The sequence below is a fragment of the Diuraphis noxia genome, unplaced genomic scaffold, assembly GCF_037042655.1.
Source record: "Diuraphis noxia isolate RWA-SAM2 unplaced genomic scaffold, SU_Dnox_SAM2 contig0002, whole genome shotgun sequence".
In the NCBI taxonomy this organism is placed as follows: Eukaryota; Metazoa; Arthropoda; class Insecta; order Hemiptera; family Aphididae; genus Diuraphis; species Diuraphis noxia.
In genome coordinates, this window is record NW_028301712.1 from 17,249,118 (window position 1) to 17,270,067 (window position 20,950).

At 26.1% G+C, this 20,950-nt stretch overlaps 1 protein-coding gene across 3 annotated transcripts in view; it reads left to right on the forward strand.

Annotated features, from left to right (window-relative positions):
- Positions 1-20,807, forward strand: part of LOC107163986 (sphingomyelin phosphodiesterase) — a 31,380-nt gene extending 10,573 nt beyond the window's left edge. For 2 of the 3 annotated variants that reach the window (XM_089219373.1, XM_015511650.2), the window contains exons 2-12: positions 12,910-12,999; positions 13,651-13,847; positions 14,211-14,525; positions 14,871-15,035; positions 15,510-15,737; positions 15,804-15,976; positions 16,122-16,490; positions 18,482-18,674; positions 18,743-18,927; positions 18,992-19,177; positions 20,283-20,807. In XM_089219373.1, the coding sequence (XP_089075499.1) occupies positions 12,910-12,999; positions 13,651-13,847; positions 14,211-14,525; positions 14,871-15,035; positions 15,510-15,737; positions 15,804-15,976; positions 16,122-16,490; positions 18,482-18,674; positions 18,743-18,927; positions 18,992-19,177; positions 20,283-20,355 (2,174 nt within the window). In that variant the 3' untranslated portion in view covers positions 20,356-20,807. Of the gene's footprint in view, positions 1-12,909; positions 13,000-13,650; positions 13,848-14,210; positions 14,526-14,870; positions 15,036-15,509; positions 15,738-15,803; positions 15,977-16,121; positions 16,491-18,481; positions 18,675-18,742; positions 18,928-18,991; positions 19,178-19,357; positions 19,440-20,282 lie in introns of all 3 variants that reach the window. The other variant, XR_016190237.1, reaches the window with a different exon arrangement.
- Positions 20,808-20,950: the final 143 nt, after the last annotated feature.

Here is a 20,950-nt window from a genome sequence, read left to right on the forward strand (position 1 = left end):
TCAAGTTAAATTTATAATTTATAATTAACTATATTAAAATTTAACTTCACGATCATGTAACTTAACTTAACTTTGAGTTAATTATTTTTTCATTTATTTGCACGCATAGGTAGTTACATGGCATAATATTATATTTATTTCACACTCTCGTTTTCCCATAAAAAAAATACTGAGATTAACGTTTAAAACGTTCATAATAACCTTAAGAGTTATAACATTTTTCAATCACATTCGTCAGTACCTAACAAACATCAAAAAAATAAATCATCGAAATGAAAACTGTACAGTGATTTGTACGATTATTCGTTAACTATGTGTTTCTCCTTCATCATATTGTTAAAAATCACTGCATTATGAGCATATAATAATATACTATATAATATATATGTTATTATGTTACAAAGTACATTACAATATTATCAACCACCTATATATATATTTATATATTTATTTAGTTTGGTTAGACTATTGTCCACATTATTATTCCTAACAATACCTTGAATTCTTCAAATGCACGCATTTTATAATATAAATGTTTTAAGACTATGCAAATTTAGAGTATGCTAGTGTTTCCGTTATAATTTTGGTATTATATCTAATGGTGTTAAAAATAATAGCACTATAAGAAACGTAATTGTACTTAAGTTATGATTCAACAAGACTCCCCGGGTGTAACAACCATGACAATTTAATACAACAATTCCAAAAAAAAAAAAAAAAAAAAAAAATACTATATCAACCGGTTGACGATTCGGTCATGTAGCGGACCACCGAGACTAGGTCAAGGTTACAATAGCAACAAACTTTATAATACTTGTTAAATATTGATACAAAACTATTTTTTTAGGAACTGGATAATGATTAAAGAAAAAAATTGTTAGGTACCTAACTGTTTTTTAATTTCTGTATCAAACGTTGTTTTATACATAATTCCTTCACTATAGGCGCATTTATTTTGTAGACAAAACAATAAGGTTTTAAATATATTTCCAATTCAAAATATATTGTTTGAATTTCCATGTATTTCTGGCAAATGAAACACGTTTTTTATTTTATTTTCACAATAATTTCTATTTCCCATTTATTTTCAATACGTTCTTAAAACATATAATTGGCCACTTATTTTGAAAACTATACCTGTCCTATTTCGTAATTCCACGCTTGACAAAGATCTAATATACAGTGAAAAGTGATTTACGTGTCAAAAACAACTAATTTAAATTTAGAACCATAAAAAGATATAATGTCACTTCTTTATTTTAATTTTGCATAAATTCATGAACAAATAATATTTCATAAATAAAAATCGAAAATTAATGTATATATTTAATGCTAGTGATAATAGTTTTTGATATTAGATAGCACAATTTTATTTTTGTGTTGAGTTGCACTGTAGTTTTTTATGGTTGAATAATTTATGTCTTTTTGGGATAAAATACCGATAATTTAACCCTATCAAATATACCTATAGATTTTTCTATTACAAGCATAGTAATTTACATTTTAAGTTGTTTTCAAAAAAACATATTATGGCTTAAGTACGTTATAAAATTATAACAATTGCTTACTACTTTAATACGCTCAATAATGACTACCGTATTGTTAGCCGTTAGGTAACAACTCCCGCCACTCATGAACGTTATTTCTATAATCAAAGCATGATAAAAATATATTATGTAGATACACGAAAGACCTAATTAGTATAAGCCATAACTATCATCATTCAAATATATACGATAAAAAATAAATGAATTGTGCAGCTATGTAATAACGATAAAATTTTATCTCGAAAAATTAATGAGGTACCTACAAAGTCATGAGGGTTGTATTCTTACTTACATAGTTAAAGTGATTTGATTAACACCGTAAACAAGATTGAAATGCGTCTTACCACGATCTTAGATTAAAGGTTACTGCGTGAAATCTTTATCGCTTACACATGTGTGATGTGTCTACTTAAATTCGTGAAGTTATTAAAAAGCCTTGAAGGATTTTTATCGTTAAGTAGTTAAATGTTAAATAGTCCGATTACAAAAAATGAAATAAAAAAGAATATTACTAGAATTCGAATGCACTACAAAATATTTCCAAGTTAACCCATTACAAAATAATATTTAGGTACTAACCTATACACAATTTATTATATTTATATTATACATATACCCAAGTTCTTGGTCAATATGACAATATTAGTGCATAGTGTATGCTTCACTATTTTTCATTTACCATTTATAGTACAATATCACCTTTTCTTGGATTTTCTACTTACCATAATATATACTCTGTGTTAGGTATGTATTTATTAAATATATATGAATTGTAAGTTTTTGATACAAGTACTAAAATTTTTAATTGCTTTTGAATTCATTAGTTAAATTAAATATTTTTATTTTTATTAAATATTTTAATATTCCAAATAAGCTGAATATGTGTACCAATAATAAATTGAAATAACTATTTAAAAGTCTGTATCATAATTAATCGCACAAAAATACTTTCTTTATGATAAAAAAATCACAAACCATGTTTTAATTTTTTCCAATTTATATAAAATTTAATAAAAACAAGCTTTATATGTGCTACGGCCTACAGCCTACGGTTTTAATAGTGAAATACATTCAAATTTCATCTTAGAATTTGGTACCTATGAAGTTCTATTGAACAGTGAAATTAACAACATTCATAAGACTAAACATGTCATTTGAAATTGCGTAAGATTACTAAGATTCAAATTATATCCTCAGGTATTGAGACTTATGTATGCCAATTATACAAGATAAAAATACTATCAGGTTATTTAAATAGATATACATACGAACTTATATAGTATATAATATATTAATGTTTAGGTATGAAGGTATGTATTATTTTTATGTATTTCAAACATCAAACAAACCTAAAAACAATGTAATTTTGTTTTATTACTACCCATCAGTTAAACAAAAAGCTAAAATCATATTTTTTATATACGTCAAATAATAAAAATCCGCCAAATATTTATGAAATTATACGTATTTTTAAATCAAAAATAAATCAATATTTATTTACAGGTAGTTTTATGGCACCCTGTGGAGTTTTAATTTTTACCAAACAGCCCTTTTACAATAACATGAAACAACGATAATTTCTCTCCTTTCTATTTTTAATGCGTATAGATTTATTCCGTATCCCCCTCAAAGATCTTATCGTTGAGTTATTATTTTGTTTTTATACCTATAGGCTATCTTGGTATTTTTCCCATTCCTCGAGAGTTATTTGAAATAAACAAGAAAAAAAAATGAAAATGAAAATTATTTGATTGATTTAAGTTTATTCCGACCCTGTCTACAATTTTAAACTGTATTATAAGACCATATTATATATTTTCTTTAGATTAAAACAATACAAATAATTACAACTATAAATTAATACTTAACTGTTATTTTTTTACAAAACAGAGATACTTTATTTGGAAAATACTCATCTTATGCCGTATAATCCTAAATTTGAATTAGGATTCTATTTTAATTTTAACTTACTTTCACTCCTTTAAAAATGTATATATTACCTACTTACATTATCTAATTTACATAATATTTGCAACAATGAATGGATGTCAACTAACGGAGAATATATCGTAAAAATTCTTTATAATATAATATAGTTACTAACAAACTCATTTCAACAGATATTTAATACCTACCTATTTAAGGATCAAATTTTTAACGAAGTCCTCATTAAATTTGTATTACGGAATTACCTTCAAATAGTTATATTTTAAACCTGTAATATTATGTTTAATTTCTAGTTCCGTTATTGGTGTTATAAGAATTAATTTCTACTGAGTCAAGGATTTTTGAAATATGAATATGTACGTGAATAAAATATATTATATTTCAACCGGAAAAATACTCCTCCATGAAGGAATTTCTTGTACACACTGTAATTGGTTTTTAAAATTTAATAATTATATTGAAATTGCTTAATATAGTGTATACCTACATAGCTATATATAATTCAAAATGAAAATAAATAACTATACTATATTATATAAAAAGAGTACTTTAAATAGTTTATAATATAATCTAAACATTCAACATAATTTCCTACTTCAAAAAATGACCTTAACAAAAAATAATCTATGTATTTAATCTATAATCTTTTGCACCTATAGTATCTTTAGAACAAACAAAAAATTACTAAAGTAAAAATAAGTAAATAACAATGTGTTTCGCTAATAAAAATAAATGCAATAAGTTAAAACAAAAAACCCCTACGGAAGCAGGCATCTCAAACATCCCGTCAGAAGCCCTCCACCCAGACAACATAAGACAAATAATAACCTTTATTATACTAAGTCCAACCTTATCAATAGTATTTAATATGTAACTTATATAACTTGTAAATAATTTAGAGTTAAATACAGCCGAGGCTAAAAAAAAAAATAAACCTCTCCAATTACTTTCCAATAATGGTCGATACTATTTTGAATCATAAGACAAAAAAGTATTTGTTAAATTTGATCTTACACTTTTTTTGAATAAATAATATGGACATAATTAAATAATAATGTATTAATTCGTATTTGTTTAAATTATTATATATCAACAAGGTTATTTTTTTATGTTTCCTCGGATGTCAATATACCACCATTGGAATGTTGTACACTTGTACACATTTAGTATCCACTTAAATTATACTTGTAATAGGTATACCTTATGATCATGATTCATGACTAACTTATCTATTTTATAATAAAAACATTAAAATGCTTAAAATCTAATAATTAAATAACTATAATAAGTTTCTGATTATTGAATGGACTCATTTACATACTTTGAAAGAATGTTTCTTAATTAATAAGTCAGTATAATAGTTATAACTAAATTGTTTTATTATTATAATTAATTAAATATATTTAAATCATTACCATAATTTTTCTAGGGTAGTACATTTAATTTTCTTAATAAATTTGGTAATTTGTTATCTTAGTATAATCTTTTAATTACATTTTAAGTGTTTTAATTAACTTTTTATTGTATAAATGAAACTTATGATTGTATTATAAAATAATAAATAAGCCTACTGATTACCGCAATATTAAAAAAACACTAGTTCATTGCTATTAAGATGGGGTGAGAATAGCAATGCATTATTAGAACCTATGCCATAGCCCATTGGCAATTCACCATTCGGTGATCGGTTACAAGTAGTAGGATATGAAGGTTCTTACGTAGTTTTCCAGTATTTCTATTTCAAATTATTGACAAAATTAATACATTTTATAAATAAGGTATGTATATCAACCAAATATTTATTTTTATAATTATGATTATCGATGAAAAGATTTATTATTGAATAATAATTCACTTAGTGTAATTTTAGTTTATTAGTATAAATAGATACCTATATTCCACATTAAGATATTTACAATAAAAAATTTAATAAATTAGGTACCATTATAAAATAGGTATGCACTATACAGGCTATATCCTCTATCTCCATCAATAAATTTTCCAATTCATATTTCTAATCGCCATTTTGCAAACTAATACTAATCAATAATCATTAATATTATTGTAGCTAAATTACTATTTCTTTTTTTAAAGCCCGATTTAAAAATAAAAAAATAATCTAAGTTATTTATTTTCATTTAATATTTATATATATATATATATATATATATATATATATGTATATATAATACCTACATATAAATATATAATAATAGTTAATACTTTACAGTTTATAGTATTTATAATTTTATTAATTTTTTGCGCAAATACTTAAACATGGACACTGAATATATTTGACATAATATCTACCTACTTATTAAACAGGTGTACATTTACACTTAATAAATTACAAATTTTTGAATTAAATAATGGTCTTAATGTTCAAATATGTTATAAGTTCTTTAAAAATTTCCGAAATCTTAAATTTTTCAGAAATTTTATAATATTTTGATTTTTATTGTAGAGATTTATAATTCATAGTTATATTTAAAATACACTTGCCAAATTAAAATTTTTGTTAGTTGATCAGTATTTTATATAATTATTACTTATAATAGAAGAACGGGTGCTGTTGTGTAATTACTAATTAGAGCTTAAGTTATTTCTATATTTATGACACTAAAATGTGCTGGTTAGATGCAGATACCTCACTCATTACTTTATAAGAGTTTCTAAACAATATACTTTAAAGTACAAAAATATTATAACATGTTGGAAGTATGCAGATTACTTACAAATATTTTGTTCTTATAAATCTGATTGAATTAAATAATTAAACAATTTTAAATAATAAAGTACTTAAATTTGTTTTATCGAGATTGAAATGATTGAATATAAATTACGCATTAATTATTTTTATTTATAATCATAAACCATAATACATATTATGCTTGCGAATATTTTTTAATATCAGATTCGAAGCTATACTTACTACATAGTTTCGTGACGAGATTAATGTGACCCTGATTATGTTTTTAAAAGGTTATTTGGCCAAATAAAACATGTATTATTAAATACACATTAATACCGTTATAAATATTATCGATGTATAAAAGAGAACGGTGGCAATTGATCAGATACAGACGATTGTAGCACAGCGCCAATAGTATAAGACTACCTAGTACCTAAACCTATATCCTACTACAACTATTATGAATGGTCAAGGACGAATGCTATACTTCAGACAATTTTTATCATATTTTAACTCAGGAATAATTTAAACGTTTATTAGTTAATAGTTATTAGATTATTACCCATATATTTAAAATTCTGAACGAAATTCAAAATATGATGTCGTTTTTATAGAATTGCATATTTAAAGAAATTTATATTAAAACTTATGGAATCAATACAAAATAAATTACTAAATTCGTCAAACATTGATTTTACACAAAATATAAGTAAATATATTGGTTTATTGATATTAAGTCACGGTAGCTGGGCCATTGGCTGGTGGTATATAATGTTTATTCTCAATACCTACACACATAAAATGTTTTATATTAGATTAATACGTATAGTATGATTTTAAAGCCTTATGGTTTATTTTGTAATCATAAATCATAGCTAATTGGTTGGTATGAATAGAAATTAAAAAACAACAGCTTTAAAAATTACCTAGTGCTATGTTAACCATACACTGTAGCCTGAAGGTCTAGTCTTGAAAGTGCCTCTATATTATCATAATCAATTAAATTAGATAAAAACATCTGAACTTTATTATAAGTAAATACCAATAAAACGCAAGTAAAATATTTAAACCAATGTATTTTACTAGACAGAAAAGGACATAGACGTACAACAATCTATATATTTTGTAGGTATACACGAACTTATTTGTACTATTTCAGTCTAATGTGCACTTGAATAACAATCAATTATTTTTTTCTTATATATTTTTTTTTATTAGACCTTCGGCAATGGGCTTACACAAAAATTTAAACATTTTAAACTATAAATAATATTTTATTTTTCTTATAGGTAAGTATGTTTTCTTTATAAATTCAAATATTTCCAAGATAAAAAGACTCGCGACTAAATTTAATTTGTTTCTGTAAACTAATAAAAACCGCTATAATCAACTCATACTTTAAGTAGTAATTATTTTATTTTTTAATAAAACTAGATAGTGCAATCTATTGAAAATCGAAATTTTATGACTTTTTTGGTAAATAAATTCATTTTAATTTTAAATAAAATATTAAACGTTTACGTTTTTAGAGACATAGTTATTAACTAACAAAATATTATCAAACGAGAAAATAAAATGCATGCTGGTAAATAGTAGGTAGTCAGAGTAATCATTACTTCTCACCAGTGACCAGTTGCTCATATTATACACAAACAATTATTATAAAAAAAAGAGTGAAACTCGAGAGATGTGAAAAATGTTAGTTTTATTTGTATTAACTATATATGTATATAAAATGCTTGACAAGATTATTACGGATTGTTGTTTGTTTTCGATTTTAAATGATTAGTGACATATAGAAAAGAGAAACATACGTGTTTCTACACATTTCATAATGATAACAAGAGAAAATTTAAGTCACATATTAGACAGATAGGTACACTAGAGTCTAGAGTACTAGGCTATAATCATTTAGGATTTCTGTATATAGTTCGGTCACACACATAAATCATATTAAAAATTATTTATTACAACCTTTTTAATAAAATGTCTTAAATATAAATATGGCTTCAATTTATATTAAATCTTTTTATGAACAAAATATAAATCTTGTGCATATAGCCTATAGGTAGGTATATAGGTACTATATACGTCTAAACATAAGAGGTCTGTCTGATCTGGTCTCATTTATGTAGAGAAATTATTTAAACACCAAACGGCTATATGACATAAGCGCCAAAGGTACAAAAATATATGACATATCATTTGCGCCAAAATTAATATTTTACATAAGTAGTTATTCAAAAATTGCCATCTTATAAAAAAAATCGGTTGGTTCTAAATTTAATATATGTTATTCATTATTTTCTATTAACCGTGCAATAATGGCATACAAACACCTAGGATTTTGGCTGTTATGTATACGATACGATTTTGGCGGTTTTTTATGATACTACTTTTTTTTTCTTATCTCATTTAGACACATATATCTTTCACCACACCAAACGTATAATATTCAAAATCCTAAGTACCTATACCTATAGATTTAATATATTTATAAATAAATACAAAAAGATAATCAATCGATTATCCTAATACCTACGATATTCTAAAATATTTTAAATAGGTAAAGAATCCTACGAATTTATGATAACATAATAAAATATATATGTATATTCGCCCGATTATTTAAATTATCATACGTACCTATTAGCGCATTAAAAAAAAAATACCAACACAATATCTTTATATAGGTATGCAATTGATTTCACCTTGACTTTCAATAATACCTTTCTTACCTATGTATTATTAAACAGTTTAAATAAATAACAATATTGATTTTACATTTTTACGTCATTGATGTTCTCAACTTACTATATAATATATACTTAATACGTAGCTTGTACCATTCCTTATTGCTAATACCTTTATCTTTTAACTTTTTATTCAAGTATTGCATACTTCAGTATATATCAATATAAATTATAATAGGAACGTTTAGTTATGTACTTTTTATAATATATCATATGAATAATAACTTATATTATGCATTATGCAAATATTATTCCTTGTTTTATTGTTAACTAAATTAAATTATTAAATTTAAACTACATTGGCGTTTTATTATTCAATCATTTTTTATCTCGTTCAGAGGATGTGGTTTAAACCATAATTTAAATCGTTTATGTTATTTTATTGTTGTCAATTTATTTGTAGAAACCTATAAGCTTCTGTATGATATACAACAAACACTCTTAAAAAGAAAAAGTAAAATGTTTGTCTAAGAAATATATTTTTTAATTTATAATATAGATTATTATATGTGTATTATAACATGAAATATAATGTGTATATGAATTATTAATTATTAACACACAGAAATCCATTTATTTTCAGCCTCATATAAATTTAACAAATCTAATACCTTTTATAACTTAACTAAATACCTACTTATTGTTAACATTAAATTCGGAAAAGCTATTAACATAGCCTACGTCAAATTATCAATGAACAAATATCGACAACTAAAATAAAAAGTTTTGACTTTCAATCATCCAATGATAGCGAAATAGATTCTCGAATAATTCCAAATATACCAGATTATTGCGATTCATATATTATCCCTATTAGATAATATTTAAAGACATTAACTGATGGCCAAACTACTAACTGTATCCATTAATGTTGTCAATAATATTTCAAAATCATTAATGAAAAAATGTGTATACCAATTATATTAGCGTAACTATTCATCAAAATGCCGTTATAACATTTCAAAAATAAAAAATTTGGTTGAACTATACATTTGTACGAAATGTATATTATATAAATACTGTATCTAATCAGGTCATCATAAAACGGTGCACGTATACAAATAACTACCTAATAATTAATATACGAATTGCAACGCAAACATATATTGAAAAGTGAAAATCAATATATCCAATTGAAAATTGTGAGTTTTTTATCAACGAAACAATAAAATAAATATAAATATAACGTGAAAATTAAAAATGATTATTAGGTAGGTAGTCAAATTTCATTTATTATGCTTAGTGATCAAAATTTAATATATTATGTTATAATAATTTATCCAAAGAAACATTTCTTACGAAACAATAGCTTAAGGGGATTGGTGGCTGATAATTTTTAAGGAATTCAAAATAGGCAATTTTCAAATACAAATCTTGTAAACGTGTGCATAGTAAGTGTTTATTAGTGTGTGTGACTGAAATGTAAAAAAAATAATATCGGAACGCTCCCGCATGCACGTTAATAATTATTAATTAAACACCTCGGCGTTACGCCTTACGCATGTAAATGATAAACAATTTATGCTCATTTGTTTGTAATTTTCGACCATCCTATCAATCGACCTAATAATACGATTACATTTAAGAAAAGTGATCTAAATTTGTTTTAATATTTACTTGAGCTTCATCAATCTACATTTTAAGATATCTAATTTTAATTCCGAATAATCACCGTTTGCAAGAATTTGAAAAATTGAAAATATCCAAATTAAATTTATAGGAGTTCGAGTATTAAATTGAGAAAAGTAGACTGATTGATTTCAATTAGACAGTGTAACAAATTAAAATTAATATCGAATTATTATGTCTATCAGTATAATGGATAAAAGATTGGTATATTTTAGATACAATCATCAACAATCCCAAACTTATTCTTATTAAATATAAGTTATAAACTTCATATAAATAAAATGATTTTTTTTATATACATAAAGTGAATTACTAATCAAGACAATATTCATATGAGTTTTTTAAGTAATATAAGTATAAATTGTATTTCCTATTGGAAAAACTGATTATATACGATTATAATTTATAACTTTGTAGGTATAAAAACAATTTTCATTTATGTATAGTCTTAACATCAATATTTAAAAAATATATTACTTTAATAATAGTATGCTTAAAGCATAAGTTATTTATTCTTTGAAAATAATCAATAAAATAATGAAAATATTACTGTATACTTTTCTACTACGTGTATGAATAAAAATGTATAGAATTATTAATTGCCGGTAGGTACATTACACAATTAGGAAATTTTATCAGTGAATAATTTACATGATTTATCTTTACACGTTTGGATAAGCTTTAGTCACCTTATGTTTTAAACTCTAAGCGAAACAAGGAATATATTACTTTTAATTTTTATATGTTAACAGTTAAACGTCTAAGTGTTGAATATAAACATTCTTTAAATGTCCTAATCGTTCTATATATTATAAGGCCAAATTTAACATATTTTCAGTAACATTATATGAAATGATTTTTTTCGTATCATAATAGTTTCTAATTTGAAATAAAATTAAAATGAATCATTTATATACAAAAAATTATTGATTAATTGGTTAAATACAATCAATTTTTTTATCTCTTTCAACAAACTAATTGAATATAAATCCGGAGATCTTAATGGTATGTTAAAATATGTAATCACGTAATATTTGTTGTAAATATCATAATATATATAATTCGTCATATATCCCTATATATTATCGGAACAATAATAAAAACAAATGTTGTACCTAATATGGCTGTATATTTTGGTCAGCTCCCATTTCGCCGCCGTTTCATTTTGCCGCGGTACCATTTCGCCGACTTTAATTTTTCGCAGTTCAATTTTGCCGAATTTATTTTTCAAGTAGCTCTTTTAAGTAAACTTAAGATTAAAAATTACAAACTAATTAGTTATATTTATGTAATATGTATTTATGTAAAAATAGTAATAATTAGTAATTAATTTTCAAAAATTAATCAGTAAATTGTTGACTTTACAGTTATCGCTGCGACGACACACTATTCATTCTATTTTCTTTATAAAATTATTGGGGATTTATCAATCGATAACTTCAAAATTGAGATAGTATTTCACTTAGATCATTTCAAACGATAAATATTTCTCTGTGTCTATTTATCACTTTTCAAATCACAAATTCATAACCATGTTTTAAGACAAAAATAATTTTTTGCGGCGAAATGGGATTAATTTGGCAGCGAAATGGTACCGCGGCGAAATGGGATACGACCTATATTTTCGTATGTACTTGGTACTTATACCTAGTTACGATTAGGTACAAGTTTACGAATACCGGAATACCTACCTAATGCAGAGGTGATAAAATATGTAAGCTAATAACCTTAGTTGTTGAGGCTTTAAAGTAATAAAAAAAAAAAAAAAAATAGGGATGATAGATCCCCGCATGACCTTTACTAATCATTTCACCATAGACAACCAGTCACCACTGACCTAATATAATAATAATATAATATATGGACGATTTGTTTTTACACAGAAATGTCAGTATATACTATAATATACTTCCAAATATTTCTGTGAAATATAATGATTTAACAGAATATATACTTACATATTTTACATTTACCAAAAGTAATTGAGGCGATTTACGTCTTAAATAACATGATATTATAAATAATATTTATACCTATGTTTTATAAATGTAATACGTAGCTACTAACTAAAAAATGAGTCAAACATGTTAAGTGAGACAATATTTTTCCAAAGAACTAAAATGTTAGTACTTAAGTAGACTGACTATTATATATCATAATGTATACCTGGATGAATAATTTTTTTACACAAACACTTTCAGCAGTATCCAAATTCGTGCGACCATGAACAAATTAAATATTAAGATAATATTCTACCGTTTATACATCATTGCAAATGTTCTTACAAACTACAACGTGAACTTATTTTTAATTATTATTATTTTTGTGTTGTTATCTTTAGATTCTCAACATATTATGCAGTTCAGTCTGTTAACAACATGGTCACGTCAGATAGTAACGTTCATTACTGTGTGTGCAGTCTTCACAGCAGGTAACTACAATACATAATAATGATGATGACAAATCATAATGTAAATACAAGCACACCACATTTTAAATTCTTAAGTATTAAAAACCCACACATTCTCCGTATATCGAATAAAAGGCCACCGATTTGAAGAAAATGATAATTTGATGGACGTTAGGCTGAAGTTTGTTTTAATATTTAGTCTATATTAACCATATCCTTTGGTTTATTCTAAGTTGTGCTATTTTTACCTAGATGAAAAATGATTGTTTTTTTAAAAAAAAACTAGATGATTAACTCTTAATCGAAACTCCATGACTCAAATAGTAAATTTTATTTTAATTACCTATATTATGTTAGTTAATACGTTGAATGAGTGTCATAAAACATTGTATCACTATATTTTTAAAACTAAACCTTCTAAAACTACGTTTAAAAATTAAAAATTTTTATTTTTATTGCTTTGTATTATTATTCGATTTACAACTTGAATAAGTATACAAAAAACACATTAATCTTCGGACTAAAATATTTTTTTCGTGTTTTAAAATGACGTACTTATATATAATACGTTTGAATCAGACGTTCTATACATATCATAAAATCATAGGTAGGTATATTATGAGTATGACATTAATCATCGTGTTATTTTAATATTGTTGAATTTATTTTTAGGTGTTCCAATAGAAAAACCACGAACGACGGCGCCTCAATGGACCACTCACAACATGTCACTATGGGAAGATGTAATATTATTGAGCTCAGATTCCGATCATCAGCCGTTGCTAATGATCAACCAAACTGGTGTTTACACTGCCCCAGACATCGAAAAAATGGAAAACGAGACATTAAGAAAGTTCCACATATTAAAAGTAATTTATTAAAAACAAAAAATTGTTTTAAATAACTATAATAACACGTTACAAGAATTAACTTTATAATTTTAAGTGAAGAACATCGTTAATTTTTAATAGTATGTGTTTCAAAAATGAGTTAGGTGCCAAAACACATTTGAGCTTCATCACATTTTACTGGATGGAGGGATTCTTAATTAAAGCTTATTATGTAAAACGTTTTATACATTATAAGCTGATTTAGAAATTACTTATTCTCGTGTAAAATTATATAAATTGTGTAATTTTAATAAATAAATTATCGGTATTTATTTTTACATACCTATAATATAACTAAATTAAAGATAATACGTTTTAAGTGTATTTCTTTTTTTTATACAGGCAAATTACACAAAGTATTTCTATGATAGTAATGGAAAAAATAAAGAAGACAGCCGAGCTTCACGGGCAGCGCTTCCTGGGTTCGTGGACAAAGCGTTACAATTACTCAATTTAAACCAAGTTGTGGGAGAAGTAGAAACTAGCGTGATGTCTAAAATGTCATGTACCGCTTGTAAAGCTGGTGCTGGCCTTCTACAACACTATATAAAACACGGTAAAACACGCGATGACATTGTAAAAATTACCTACCAGTTCTGCACAAGCTTTAAATTACAGACACCACGTGTCTGTGAAGGCATTACTGAACTATTTAGTGTAAGTTCTTTGACAATATTGTTGAATAATATAATATACCTTAATCCTTTTCAGTCCGTTTAATAGTAAAAACATTGTTAATAACAAGCTTTTTTTTTTGTGTGTGCATACATTTTAAAGCGCTTTTGTACGTGTATCTAGTAAGTAATTATGATTGTAAAGAATAAGTTATTTTTATATTTAAGTTCTTTATAATCTTGCTACCAGCTACCATCATATTTCATATCATCAAAAAAAAAAAAAAACTGATCAGAAACTATTACTCCGGAAGTAATCACCAGGCTGGAAAGGATTAATATGCTTTTAAACTATAACTAATATGGTTAATTAATTTACTAACTTTAGGGTGAAGTGGTTTACGTTCTACAAAGAATAAATATTGGACCTGAAGAAATCTGCAGCTTTGTCATTGGCGACGCCTGTGGAGATGTGTATAACCCTACACACGAATGGGATGTAGTTTTTCCTCCTGTTCCAAAACCTACTCCGAACGAAATTAAAATATTAAAAGTAATATATAGGTAGTTAATTATAAATATTGTTTGCAGTATTAGGTATGGAGTAGGTGAACATATCTAAAACACATAGACACCAAAGTCATTTGTCGAATTGGAAATAATTTAAATGTAAAGATTGTTGTCAGTATCAATAGAATTTGTCACAACTGAATTAAAATGAAATATAACATAAGTAACTTAATCACCGGTAAATCACCGGTATTATTGGTAAAAAAAAAAAAAATGGGTATTGGTAGACGGCAAGTTATAAATAAATTATTTTACACTTTAAACGTTTTATGAAAGTAGGTACTTCTAATCAAACATACATAATATATCATAAATGTATTAAAATGTGAGTATCTCCATTAATAATTGCTCGTAATTAAAGTACTTAGAAGGTTAATATCCATAGTCCATAGGGCATAGATATCATGTTAATCCGATCTCTAAATTTAAAATTATTGTTCGATTTAAAAATGTTTAGGAACCAGTTCCTCAGTTCAAAGTTCTCCATTTGTCTGACACCCATTTTGATCCATATTACGAAGAAGGAACAAATGCCGATTGCAACGAACCTTTATGTTGCCGATTGACCAATGGCCCAGCAGTTAGCCCTCAAAACCGAGCGGGGAGATGGGGAGACTACAGAAAATGCGATACTCCTAAACGTACCATTGACAATATGCTTCAACATATTGTTTCTACACACACAGTAAACGATTTCAAAATACATTAATAATTGTAAAATTAGGAACTAAAAATTAATATTTGATTTAAGGACATCGACTACATCATATGGACGGGTGACCTACCAGCACACGATATTTGGAACCAGACAAAAGAAGAAAACTTGAGCATATTAAAGGAAACTGTGGCGCAGTTACTCAAAATGTTTCCTGGAATTCCCATATTTCCAGCTCTTGGGAATCACGAAGCCGTTCCAGTGAATAGGTACTTATATTACATATATTTACGTTTCCATCGTGCCAAACGTTCAATTATATTGTGCGCGAGTGTATTATTGAAATTTTGAAAAATTAAAACGATTTTTACGATCATAAAATATGATGTGTGCTAAAATCAATCTAATATTCAGTTTCCCACCGGCTCCGTTGGTAAACAAACCAGAATATGCCATCGACTGGCTGTACAGCGAATTGGACACACAATGGCGACGTTGGCTACCGGGCTCCGTCAGCAGGACCATCAAACGTGGAGCGTTCTACAGTGTATTGGTCCGGCCAGGGTTTCGCATCATATCGTTGAACATGAACTATTGCAACAACAAAAATTGGTGGCTATTAATGAATAGTACTGATCCAGTCAAAGAACTCCAATGGTTCATTTACGAGCTGCAGAATGCTGAATTTAACGGTGAAAAGGTCCACGTTTTAGGACACATACCGCCTGGGCATCCGGATTGTTTGAAAGTCTGGAGTCGAAACTATTATGCTATTATCTCCAGGTGAGTTTTATATAATTTTATTGGCCGGCGAAACATTTACGACGCCCATCTAAAATGAACTATTTAACTATTGGATAACTATAAACTAGTATTACACTATTAAAGTGTTAACTATTGTATCTAAAGCACGAATTTTTAAACAATAAAAAAACAAATGAAAAGAACTTAATTTAAAGCAATCAAGTTCTACAAATTTTACAAAAAATTTTTTAAAAAAACATTACATTTCAACCATTAGATTTCATTGAATCCCGGATGGAAGTCTGGGGACAAAAAGTCCTTTTTGAAAAAAAATGAACAAAAAGTCCTGATTCATTTTTTTTAATGTCTGACAAAAAGTCCAAGCACATTTTATTGTCAGACAAAAAGTCCGAAAATATAATTAAAATATTTTATTACATTTTCATTTATAATTATATTATATATAGGTATTTCATACTACACAAAACAATTAATTCAATACAAATATCGACCATTTTTACAGTAATATCAATAATTTAAATTACTTAAGTCAAAACAAACATGTTTTAAAAAATTGTCAATACCTATTACCTACATTTGATATAAATTACGTTTTATTAAACAGTGGCCTATACGATTTAAAAACACTTCTACTGTCAATTCATTATTACAATATTACTAATTTTTTCACATAAATATTGAAATTTCATATTTTTTTCTGATCCGTGAATTTTCTTACGGATCCCATGCCATTTAATGCTATTTTTGCTTTATCGAATCCCACTTTTCTCGAAATTTAATAATAAGCTTCCAAAATGTTGGACGACTATGCCCGATTAAATGCGCAAACCTATTGTTCCAGCGTTCACAAATATTATTTGTACGGTGTCTGGAGTGTAATGTAGTCTCGTGTACATTCCATGTTTAAGGTGGATACAATGGCTTATTTTGTCTGAATGAAAATGAAAATGTAATAAAATATTTTAATTATATTTTCGGACTTTTTGTCTGACAGTAAAAATGTGCTTAGGCTTTTTGTCCGACATTAAAAAAAATGAATCTGGACATTTTGTTCATTTTTTTTCAAAATGGACTTTTTTACCGATTACCATTTCAATTCAGAAAAAAAAAACTAAAGAAGTGCACCTAAAAATTAAAATAAAGCTCTAAAATCCAAAAAAATGACGTATGGCGAAAGGTCGACCAGAAATGACTGAAAGGTACCTACTTTTATCGATAAATCTAAAATTTAATCAAAGATTAACAGGATAATATCGATTGATCCATGTCTTGGGAACACATTGAAAGAACTATTTTTAAGGGGTCGGATTTAGGCAATATGCTATACCTTAACATTTATATTATAATTATGCATTACAGTTTATAATATAAAGTAGGTAAATAAAAAACCGAAAAAGAATTAAAAGTATATTTACTTTTAAATAGGAAGTAGAAATTAAATTTATAGTTGGCTCTGCTTCATTTTGAAACAATAGGTTTAATAAAACAATTGCCTTCAAAATCCATACCAACTATAACTATTATAGTATTATTTTGTTTCCAATGTACCTACTACCTAGTACCTGTCTACTTACTTAATTATTAGTAATAACTTTATAAATTAAGAACAATTTACGTGTTGAAAGTACAAATGTCTATTGATAAATGACTGTACATATGAAAATATTTTTTTAATTGTTATAGATTAAAAAAAAATAATACCTACTTGGCTAATGGCTATATCTACCTTTTCTGGTATACCTACTTATATTGGAATTGGAATTTACCTACCCATTAAGCACTAATAATACTAAAATATAAGTAACATAAAAAGATCCATTAAATTGTATGATCTACCCATTCAACATTCATAAGAAATGCTTATAATTTAAATAACATTGTGTACAATTTCAAATTAAAATTAACCTACCAAAACCAAAAGATTATAAACAATTTGCTTATAAATATCAAAATATAATTATTACATTAAAAATTAAACTAAATTACACACTAAATATTTATTTCAATAGGTACGAAAGCACAATTGCAGCTCAATTTTTTGGTCATACCCATTTTGATGAATTCGAACTGTTCTATGATACGCAAGATCTTGGTAGACCAGTAAGCATAGCATATGTTGGTCCTTCTGTCACTCCATACTATGATCTCAATCCAGGTTACAGAATATATTATGTAGATGGTGATAGAGAGCATTCAACTAGAGTAATAAAATTTAAATTATCCAACTAACAAGTGCTAAGTGAACATAATATTTACTTATCTATCTGCAGGCAGTGCTAGACCATGAAACATGGGTAATGAATTTGAAAGAAGCTAATTTATATGACTATCCGATCTGGCAAAAATTATATTCTACACAAACGGCTTATAGTCTACCTTCATTGAGGCCCGAGGACTGGGATGTGTTTGTTAATAATTTAGCTGAAGATCAAACTTTATTTGATCTATATTACAAGTAACATTACACTGAAATAAATAATCATAAAGTGAAATATAAAATTTGTTAATGATTTTCACAGGCATTACTGGAAAAACTCTCCAACAAGACCTGCATGTGATGCAGAGTGCAAAAAACGTATGATATGTGATCTCAGATCAGGCCGTTCGCATGATCGAAAGATCTTATGTCAAGAAATTGAATCACGTATTGATGCCGGTTCACGAATTAGTTGGAGTGCGTGGCTATACAATGGGTTCACTGCATCGTATGTTTCTCTAATATCTATAAAATATTATTGGGTGCCTGCTATAGTTCCATACATGCCAGTCAATACAACACAGGGCTTGATCTTACGACTAATGCTATACTAACCGCTATACCTGCTTTTTAATAACTTAACACAAAAAGAAAAAATAATAATATTTTCATTTTTACTATTTCTAAGAGTGACAATGATCTAGATTCTAAGGTGACGGTCATCTGTAACTATCACTGTATATTCACCTACAGCAATCTTCTATTTATTGGTGAGTGGGTTAATTTTAGTACCTTATATAAATACTTTTATAGAAAATATTATGACAAAATAGATGAGAAACAATTTTAATTACAATACTACTAATTAAAATGTTAATATTTTACAAACTCTCATAATCTTTTGAAACAATATTAGATACCTACATACCATTTTTTTTTTTTTTTTAAATGACAGTTCAATTTTATTTTATCTTTTCAGCAATATTTAATAAATAGCTAGATAAGAAATTTGATCAATTTCATTAAACATTATACATACAAATAGCTTTAAAAAAAACCAAATTAACATTTTTTGTAAGTTCTGACTAAAATATAAGAATAAAATAATTTTTATTTGATTTAAAAAACAAATATATTTAACTGAAAACTGTAACTTTCAATATTATTGTATAAAAAATGATAAACGAATTCAGTTTTGTCTTAAAAATTAGAATATCATTCCCATACACAGCCTGTTCCAGTCCCACACAATTAAGTTATTATTAATTATTTAAAAATACAGTTTAATGTTCGATCCAAGAGATAAATAAATAGCATAGAATAATATGAAACAAATAAATCAATCAATAAATCATTTACTGAACAATCGGCTACAGTTCTGGAACTTACTGTATTTGACTGTTACTTAATAGTTATATTAATTATTGAATACTGTATAGTAGTTTTATTTGTGCTTGCCACATGTTCAATTAAAAAACAATTTAATAGACAAAATGAATAGCACAGTAGGTGGCATGTACAAAACAATAATTCAATATTACAATAAGCAACATCTATTCATTTACTACTTTATTTAAACTGTTAAATTAATATGCAAATTGTGTTATTATTAGGATGTCTGTTATCATGTCCATACCTCGCTACACATACCAGATACCTAAATACCTACTAGGATATACAAGGTGAGCAGAATTGTGAAGCAATGTGAAATAACAATTTAACGGAGTACAAACTACAGCCACGATCAGATCAAATAGGTTGGATGACAAAACATTTATTCTGAAACATTTGCTCATTACAACGATCAAACTAAAGTGATGTGATTAAAAGTAGGTTGCTTTTACATTTAGAGAATAATCAAACAACATACGGCCATGGGCCATAATATGGATTTAAATATACATACACACAAACACACGCTAATACGTATGTGCAAGTATGTTTGCGTATAAATTATTGACATACATTTTTACCAGCATTATCATGTTATATACAACTATTAATGTAAACATATTTATTAATTATGTGCTAAAAAGTCTGTTGATGGATACTATTTATTATATATAGAATTTTAAATTAGGAAAATAAAATAATTTAATTGTAAATAAATAAAAAGATTATAAAAATTTTTTTTTTTACTTTTTTGATTATTGAGGAGATTTTTTACTTTTTTAAATATTATGTTCTATTAATTACTAAATCAACCAAAGACAAACTTAAATTATTTTGATTACAACTTAAATTTACAGATCATTAGATTTCAAGTTCCTGCTTAATGTTA